This window comes from Metopolophium dirhodum, chromosome 7 (genome assembly GCF_019925205.1).
Source record: "Metopolophium dirhodum isolate CAU chromosome 7, ASM1992520v1, whole genome shotgun sequence".
Lineage (NCBI taxonomy): Eukaryota > Metazoa > Arthropoda > Insecta > Hemiptera > Aphididae > Metopolophium > Metopolophium dirhodum.
In genome coordinates, this window is record NC_083566.1 from 14,372,606 (window position 1) to 14,382,994 (window position 10,389).

At 28.7% G+C, this 10,389-nt stretch overlaps 1 protein-coding gene and 1 long non-coding RNA gene across 3 annotated transcripts; one reads left to right on the forward strand and one right to left on the reverse strand.

The window, feature by feature from the left end:
* The first annotated feature begins 10 nt into the window (after nt 1-10).
* LOC132948033 (uncharacterized) lies at nt 11-1,863 on the forward strand. Its single transcript, XR_009664988.1, has 3 exons — nt 11-289; nt 1,200-1,326; nt 1,407-1,863. It is a non-coding gene; the product is annotated as an uncharacterized LOC132948033 (long non-coding RNA).
* Nucleotides 1,864-4,783: 2,920 nt separating this feature from the next.
* On the reverse strand, nt 4,784-9,135 carry LOC132948873 (uncharacterized). Of its 2 annotated transcripts, none has more exons than XM_061019550.1 (3): nt 8,621-9,135; nt 8,132-8,254; nt 4,784-7,450 (listed from the first exon to the last, which is right to left on the reverse strand). In XM_061019550.1, the coding sequence occupies exons 1-3, from the start codon at nt 8,855-8,857 to the stop codon at nt 5,741-5,743; spliced, it is 2,070 nt and encodes a 689-aa protein (XP_060875533.1). In that variant the 5' UTR covers nt 8,858-9,135; the 3' UTR covers nt 4,784-5,740. The 2 variants fall into 2 exon arrangements, with proteins under 2 accessions (XP_060875533.1, XP_060875534.1); XM_061019551.1 differs by having other exon boundaries at nt 8,617-8,690.
* Between the last annotated feature and the right edge of the window lie 1,254 nt (nt 9,136-10,389).

Here is a 10,389-nt window from a genome sequence, read left to right on the forward strand (position 1 = left end):
TTAATCATGCTCGATGCTCTCTCACACAGTCACGAAATTACTGTGCAGCAAAGAATCGCGAAACAACTTGTCACCGAACGTCTGCGTTTATTTAATTTCGTTCATCAAATATAAAAATTAATTCATTGCGAAAACACCGTTTGATCATTTTGGTCTAGTGAATAGTGCGGTTTATGCCATGTTATATTGTGTTGCGTTTATTAAATTTCATGTGAAATGTCTGACCATTTTGTTTTAAATATTTTAAACGAATTGAAAGTTCCAGATTTCCTTATTGAAGAATTCCAAAGTAAGTTTCAATATTTATAATTTTTATACATATATGTATGGTTTGTATTGTTTCCTGTTTGTTCGTTGTGTTTATTAAACTAAAACAAAACTTTATTTTAATGGGTACCTATTATATTATTATTTATATTGGTGTCCATGCGAAACTTAATAAACATAGCCATTTTTGTCATGTTTTAATTGCTATACAAGACATGTTTTTTTGGCATATTTAGTCATGTTTTAAAATTAATATTTTTATAATTTTATTCATTAAATAGTTCAAAATGGTTCTTATCGACCCTTAAATAATTGGTTATAAGTTATAACTTTTAAACAATATTTTATATTCAACATAAGTAGGTATTGTATAAATTATACAATAAGTGCTATATAAATATAATATATAGTATATATTATACAATTTATATGTAATATGCAGTGGTCGAAGTGGGTCAAAATATGTGGAGGGATGCCTTTCTTTCATATTTTGTACAGTTTTCATATATGAAATGAATTATAAGGGGATACATTATTTTCGACGAAAAAGTGGAGGGATAGAAAATTTAAATTTAAGTGGAGGGATGTCATCCCACCGTATCCCCCCCCCCATTTCGACCACTGGTAATATGTTAAGTTATTAAATCATATTCAATTCCTAAATGCTAATATAATATATTATGTTGTAATAACAGTAGGTAATATTATTATCAATTTATTATAAACATTTAAAACTTGCACCGTCTGTAATTAAAATATATAGGTAAGCTGTAATATTTGCCCACCATTTTAATTTATTTTTCTACTGCAGAGCATTATACACTTTATTTTCAAGAACATTTTTATATTGTAATTATTAGGTAGTACTTTTTAGTTACAATTGTAAGATGTGTTTGAGTTATCATTATTTATATTTACTTAATGATTTTTAGAACATGGAATTGATGAGGAAGTCTTCAAAAATTTAACTGAGTTAATGGTATGTGAACTGGTTCCGCAAATAAGATTCCGTTGCAAGATATTCAAAAAGATTGAATAGGTAGTGAAAAACTTACAAATGTAAGTAAAATTAATACATCTATGGCAAATGAAATTGTCATGTCTTGCAACTTGCAAGTGATACTAATATTATAATATAGGTACGTAACTATTATACAACTATACAACCATCATGACACATGGCAAGCAACGTGTAACGACGTAGGGACGATCCTTACCGTCCCAACCCTAACCATTAGTTATTTTTTTTAAGTATAATAATAATAACAACAACAACAATAATGCAACAGCTGATATACGTCACATAAAAATGTATTATGTATGTAACTTCGGGTCAGAATCTACAGGCTAAATGGAATTGCTGAAATTAGTATCTGTGGTATTATGTATTATTATATTTATATGTATTTTATGTCTACATTTATATTTGGGACAACACAGTGCAAGTACCTTCTGTACAATAAAAAGACAGTTTTTTATTTTATTAAATGTACGCAGGAAATAAGGAAGCTGCAGAAAGACTAGGGGAACACGGAGGAATGACGATCGCTTGAGGCAACATTTTACTACGGCCACAAATTGCGTTACATTGATTTAAAATAGGTATGCTCCATGGATTTTATGGATTCTATAGATTTTAACTTAATATAATATTATAAACTTAAAATAATTTTACAAGACTTGTTTGCATCGTCTACCTACAAACAGTACTTAATAGTTTATATCTAGCAATTTAGTCTATAGAATTATTAATAGGTAGGTAGTTTAAAAGGTGTTACCTTAAACATAAGACCTTCGTTGTATGCTGATTCGACAATATAAACGGAACCTTATAATATTGATAGTTACTTCTTGAATTGGTCCAATATTACTGCTGCTGCTGCTGGTGAACGTCTGGACAATTAATTTGTCACTATACGTAGGTACCTAATAGCCGACAGGTGTATAATAATACACATCGGACATCATAAATTGTATTATTAAATGTTAACACTGTGAGGATGAGATTGTTTAACTTAAACTTAAGCCAATAAAACAAAATTAGAAAGTTGTAATGGCGCTGCAATTTGCTCAAATCACTATGATTTTGAACTACCTATAAGCCACGGGATAAATATCCTATGAACCATATGTTAAGCCAACATATTATTATGTTAAATCACACACTTAATAAAATCTTTTATTTCAAACTTGAAAGTTTCACTATTATATAAAATACCAAACAGGTCAACTAGAATCGTAATACTCTCATTAACAAGTAACAACCATTTATATTTTTATTCAAACAATAAAACATGATCATATTAATATTTAATATTCTTGATAATATTTATTGATTTGAAATGTTATATTAGATAATTTAGGTCCATAAAAATAATTAATAGATTTGGAAAATATGAGGGTTATATTATTATGAGTTATGATTATTTGAAAATTATAGTTAGTATAATTAATATTAATTTATAAAAATTATCTTAGTAGGTATAGTAAGTATCAGATTAAATGAAAATCTATTTTATATTTTTGTTTAACTATGTCTTAAAACTATTATTCTATAAATACAATAGTACATACCTAATTACTAATTGGTATAGTATATAGTATACATTTTAATAACTCAGTATTAACTCGTTCAAATTTAGAATTAGATTTAAGAATAGGTATATAAAAAAAAAATCATCTTCATAACAATAATTTATAACACAAAATATTGGTTCTCGTTTGAAAAAAATAAGTATGTACAACCACAGGACATTCTTTAATGGTTTGAAAAATCAAAATATTTGAAAAAATGCTCCTTAGTCTTACTTAAAAATTTCAGAATTTAAATAAATTTGTAATTAATAGAAAAATATGGGGTACCTACGCAAGCTTGGTGAATCGCCCCGTATTATATAATTATTATTAAAATTAAAATAACATTTTATTAATGTATCGTAAAATTCTATTCAGCTTCTCGGTCATAAAACTGTATTTTAACATAACGTCACGTCATGTACACAAAAAACAATCGATACCCATAACTCATATAAGCCACGTTTGATGTGGTTTATATTCTGCAGCTTGCAGGATGTACCATACACACAAATTTAGTGGCTACCTTGTTCAAAAATAAATTCGATAACATCTGTAATGTATTGGCCAACTATGAATAGTTAAGTAGGTAGCCTATAGTAATAGGTAAGTATAGTGCCTACATAATATAATACTCTGAACTACAAGAATTCTTCGCTTAAGCGGACACAGTGAAAACCAACGAAGTATTATAATTTTCATACGTGATGAATTTTATAATTACATAGTTCAATTTTCGAGGCTAAAAATGATATTGAGTGGCTTGAATATTATTTAAAACTATTTTGTAAGATAATAATAATTAATCGGCATTTATTATAGAGTAGGTATTCAACTTTATATTTCTTGAACGAAAAATACCTACAAATAAACTTAATAGGTTCTCGGAATAAATACGTAGAGGTACCTATTTGAATAATTGATTTAAAATTGTGTTCTCGGTTGTATTAAATACAAAAAAGAATTGATGAATTATATTTGGAATACTTTAGAGACGCCTTAACCTGCAGTAGTAGTAGTTGTAGTCGCCGTGTGTACAGGTCTTGGGACGCGTATGGTTTGTACAATCTGCCGAGAAGTGTAAAACGAAAACGAGAAATAGGTACACACAGGAGAATGATAAATTTTGTCATTTCTGCGTTTTACCCATAAATTAGTGGAAACAATTTTACCGTTTGTGTTTCACGCGCGTCCGATCTTTATTTTCTCTGCGGGCTCGTATACACACGTCACACACACACACACACACACACATACATTACGCTGTATACTATATACGCACGTGCACCGATATCCTTTTTCGAGCACACATAAGAACGGACGATTTATCGGCAGCCTATAGGGTACACGCGCACACGGCGCGGGCCGAGGGGTAAAGTATAGCCTAGGACGCGTCCGCGTGTAATCGGTTCGAATATACACACGACCACGAGATGTGTGTGACGACGGTGCAGGCGGGGGCGAGGGCGAACAATGGATAAGGATGGGAAGGACCTCTCGGTCGGGGTGGTTTGTGAATGGAAGTGGTGATTTTCACCGGATGACGACGAGGGGGGGGGGTTGGGGTGTTCGTGAGCTAGGTAGGAAGAGCGTGTGCTTCCGGACGTTATCTTGTCCCAGTCACGGAGGCGTCGTCGTCGTGGCATATGCATAAACCGACATCGCCCTAGCAGTCGCTTTTCCGCGTGTACACGCAACTGGCGGGATTTAGCGAGATTTAGATTGATCCGGGCGCGCTGTCAGTAATTTATTTCGGTTGTCTCGCTTTCCATTTATTACGGCGAGCGTGCTATATAAACAGACTGTAGCGTACTATATATATTGTACAATATGTGTGTGTGTGTATATATATACTATACCTATCGGAAATCCCATCGGAAAATATTGTAAGACCTCATGGACCACAGGCCATAGTTTTTATCACCAGCTTGGACTATACGGAATAATAATAATAATTTAAAAAAAAAAAAATGATAAAAACAAATTACCGGAACGTTCCCACGAAATTTGCATTTTATTAGAAAACAAAAGGCCCACTGTAGATACTAAGCTACCAGGACGACCGGATTTTATATACCGGATATTCATGTGTATACATTACGACGTGATAGATATACCTATACTATAGTGTTGTCTGTACCTATACAACGTCGTTGTAGTCGTGTTGTGAACAGTGTTGCGCAAAGATAACTAAAAATTTATCTAGATAAAGATAAAAGATAATTGGATACAATTTATCTAGATAAAGATAGAAGATAGTTAAAATCTAAATTATCTAGATAAAGATAAAAGATAAAACACTATTTATCTGGATAAAAAAAAAGATAAAATTATTTTAATATACCCGTCCCCCTCCAAAAAAAAAAATCCTAGATCTGCCATTGACCATTGTGTACATTTATGTATAGAAAATAAGTAATAAATAATAAGTACTTAGTTTTAAAAAAAATACATTCTTTGTACCTAGGTTTATTATAATTTTATAAAACAATTCATTAATATATTTTAAAATAATAGTAATTAATTATTAAACATAAAAATGTAATTTGTTATACAAATAATGGTTAACACATAATTATATTCTAAAATATATAAAATAGTAAATATACATCATAATAAAATATTGAAAAAAAAACATTGTACCTTCAGTATAAAATGAAAAAAACACTGTACATTTATGAATGGGAAATAAGTAATAATTACCTAATAAGTAATTAGTTTTAATTAAGTACATTATCTTTGTAGTTATATTATAATTTTTTAAAACATAACATTACAATTGAAATAATACTATATAGTTAATACATATGATAGTAAAATATTGGAAAAAAAAACATAAACTTCATGAAATATAAAAAAAATCATGATATATTTTACATATTAACATTGTTAACAATTATTAAATTCTTTCATTAAGCATTAAGCACCTACAACACAATAACATTTCAAAAGTCTTATCCTGAAGCCTGTTTCTTCTCGGGGTTAAGATTTGAGATCCACTACTAAATAGCCTTTCTACTGGTGCTGAAGACGGGAGAGTTGTATTATATTTAAAAAAGACCTTTTTGACAACTGGGAATGTGTTTAACATGTCAAGGTCTTTATTTTTAGAATCTAAATAAGATAGTGCTTGTACAGTTACTTCATTAGTACTATTTAAATTTAACTGTACACAGTGTACATTATCAGAAGCCGAACGATCAAGTGAATATTTACTTTGTGTTAAAATACCATAAAATTCTTCATCACTACCAGCAGAATCATTTTCAACGGAATTAGAATCTGAATTGGTTAATGAGTTTATGAAATTGCATTCAGACAAAAATAAATTTTTACAGAAAGTTAAATATCGACCAGGTATCCATGAAAGTTTAAACCTAGGATGAGATATTGAAGCAATGATATATGGCTTACCTTTTATGTTTTCTAAATCAAATATAAAATAAAATCTTTTTTCTAGGCTTTTAATAATTGATAACGCTAAATGTCTGCAATATATTAAATTTGTCTGTTGAATTAATAAAAGTCTTAACGATATTATAGTAGGTGCGACATATCCTAGAAAACAAGATTTTTCAGCTTGTAATTTGTCAAGTGCAATGGCAAGCGGTTCCATAACTGCACAGTATTCTTCTAAAAATACCCAATTTTTTTTTGTTAGTTGTTCAAGTTTCAATTCAGTAAATAAAGATTTTACTGTTTCTTTATGTGCAATTATTTTTTTTACAGCGTCAAATGAGGAATTCCACCTAGTTACAATAGGTATAGGAAATTTGCAATCGCAGATATCATATACCTTGTCTGAGGCCACTGTACTACGACTTAAAAGATTCCAAAAACTACATAATTTATTAAAAGCATTTTTAGAAGTTAATTTATAAGACTGATCAGAAATTTTGTCTACATCAACAGTTGCAATCAAGCTAAGAGTATGTGCAGAACATGTTATATGATCTGGTAAGCATATTTCATCACTTTCCATATCTTCAGAATTCAAAAACAATGTGGAGAAATCTACAGTATCAAAATCTGTACTAGAATTATCAATTTCTACCCCAGTATTAGGATCATCACATATAGATTCATCAGCAAACCAGTTATCATTACCAATGTTTGAAAACTCCACACCAATAGATTTTAAAGAGTATGTTCTGAATGCCTTGCCAAAATTGCTAGCGTTATCTGTTACGGTATGTGATATTTTAGAGTTCTGGATATTATATGTATGAGTTATTTCATTCATTATCTCTGTTATATTTAAAAATGTATGACTTCCTTTAATCCTTCTACAACCAAGAATGTATGAATGTCTAATGTAGGTATGCTCATCAATAAAATGACCAGTCATACCCAAATAACTTTTGTTATTGCAAGACCAAATATCAGCCGTTGTACATATAAAATTTTGTTTAGCTATTAAATCAGTTAACATGGTTATGTATGATGTGTACTTATTATTTAACTCATTAGACATGACTCTACGATCTGGTAATGAAGTTGTATCGCCAAGGCCGCATAATCCTTTTATGAGGCGTTTGAATGCTGGTTTTTCGCAAGTCACTAATGGCCTCATTTCTTCCACAATATATGCAAAGGTTAAGTCAGTAATCTGAAAAATGAAATAATAAATTACTTACAAAGTTACAAACAATACAAAAAAAATTTAAAAAAAAGCAAAATATAGGTAAACCTAATTGTTCTGTATATAGTATAATATTTACATTTAAAAAAAATAAATCTATAATAACTTTAGGTATTAATTTACCACAATTTGATCTACTTTTCAGTCATAAAACATGATATACTATATATTATTATCTTTAGGTTTTTACCATGAATTAATTATTTGTGTCAGAGTATTTAACCATTAATATACATCTATAATTTCAAAATATTTATTGAACAGTAATATATTAATCTATATTTATATTTTTTTACACTACTCGATAAGAAAATGTACCACATATTACCTCAATTATCTTTCAATTTCCAACACCGCGGTGGCACGGTTATAAAAACTGTTAACTAAATCGGTAATTTTTTATTTAAATAAATAAAAATTTTTTTTTTTAATATTTAAAAATCTTTTTTCATTACATTATTAAACACAAATAATATTTGAACAATTTCTATTTCAAATTACTCTGTATAAGAATGTATAAATTAAAATATCAATAAATAGGTATTAAAACAATTATGGAACTACCAAGTGACTTGAAAGGTACACAAATTATCATTAAGTAAAATCAAATAGTTCAGTGTAAATCATACATATAAAATAAATACTCACTTTTTGTTTTGATATTTTATTTGTATGCGATAACGGCAAGGTTTCTTGTTTTTTTATGGATTGTACATTTTTCTTAACAGTTTTAGCTGCTTTGACTTTTTCCATCAAATGTAAATGTTTAAACTATAACAGTAAATTTATAATAATACATATTATTAAATAATAATACGCAGTCGGGCAAAATTATATCTTGATAATTATTCAAATAAATATGTACCTATTTGAATAAAAAATTATCAACATATTATAATACCTAACCAATTATAATTAAAAAAAATTCAGACATTCAGGGCAAATAATTATTAATAGAGCCTAACAGGTGTTTTAGGTACCTATTGAAATCTATCATTGTTATTAATTGAACTAAAAGTGTGTAGGTACCTCGGTAGGTACTAACTACTATAGGTACCTATGTAGTATGTACCTACCCTGCAATTGGACATATTTTAGGTCTTGATAATAATTAATTAATTTTATTTAAGTACCTACTTTGATGTGACTTAAAAAATTTCCAGTAGAACCCTTATGACCATGCACGATTTTAGGACAATTTTGGCACTGTGCGGATATTTTATTTTTTTCATTGTCTTCTTCATTTATTATTTTGAAAAACTTGCCATTAAATATGTAACATTTTGATTTTTCTATTGTTTCCAAATTGTGTACAGGATCGTCTTCACACACAATGTTTTGTTTTTTTGTGCTTCGATTGATGAATTTTTCCATTATGTTAAAATTATAAATCAAACCAAAACTGAGGAAACTAAACAGTAAACACAATACTAAACAAAAATTATCGGTAACCAACTTTGTCGCACGGCACACTCACACCGTCATTCGTCGTCTGTGGTCTGAGACCATATGATATAATTAAGAATATGGTAATAATAATTGTTGTTGTTTTAGTAGAAATGGTATTAATGTATATTTATGATTTATCAACAATTTCAAAACTAGTATACGTATTTAATAATAAACAGTGTACACTAATGTAGATATAGACGTATATTGAATTTGTACCCACTGTCTGTCTGACTGTTATAGAAATATTCAAATATAGAATATAAGGTACTTATAACTATTATAGCTTTATATGATATAATATATTATGGATTTATTAATATAAAACCATACAATAACATTTATAATATCATTATATAACTATACCATTTTGGGAAATCTGCATTCATTTATGTTACCTATATTTAGAAATTTAAAATTGAACACACAAGATTATAAGAATATAATATACAATATACATCAGTTATATGCGAGAGCTATTCAAAATGTCATTGATGTGTTATTGTGCCTGTTTGTGTAGGTAGTGTGTACTGTGTAGAGTGTAGACGTGTAGTGTGGTCTTGTACTCTTGTGCACATATTAATTATTATTATCCCCAATAATAAATTATGGACTTTGGATTATGGTGTACCTACACGGCAGTCGACAGACGACGAGTCGACGACACAACGTTGCAACATAGTATTCGGCCGTAGCCCGTATAAATCGGGATAATTAGAATTTAGAAATAACATAAAAGTGGCATGGAAAATTATTACCTATTACTTTGTTATTGTTCTGTATTTGTGCAAGGATGATTTATTAATTTAATAGGAATTTAATATTTTAAGACTTTCAAGTTCAATTTTTCGAATTTTTTGAATAAATATATTTATTTATCTAGATGAATTACGTTAGATAACTCAATAATTCATCTAAGATAATTCATCAGATAACTAATTTTGTTTATTATCTAGATAAGATAAAAGATAATTAATTATTTATCTAGATAAATTATTTAGATAATTTATCTAGATAATGCTCAACACTGGTTGTGAAGGTAGTCAGCTCACGCCGAAGCTGGATTCCGCGCATGTTTCTCCAATCCACGTCATCGATAATGTGTCCGTTTAAATGTGACCTACTACCTACCCAACCTATTTCGAATAATATAAAATATAATATTATACTATTATTGAGGCTCAAATTTGTATGTAAATACAGTGATATTTTATTAGTTCCAATTTGCATAACTTTTACAAGTGTTGGGTAAGTACACTATTAATATGTATCAATAGAACCAATTTTATTATATTACATTTTTAATATTTCATGTGTTAAATTTTTATGGATACTATAAAAAGTTTAATTTTCAACAAAAATATTGAACTGAATGTTTGTTTAATATAAGTCGATGAAGATGAATATTATTTTTACCTACCTACCTAATATTTTATTACAGTATGTGGATATTGTAT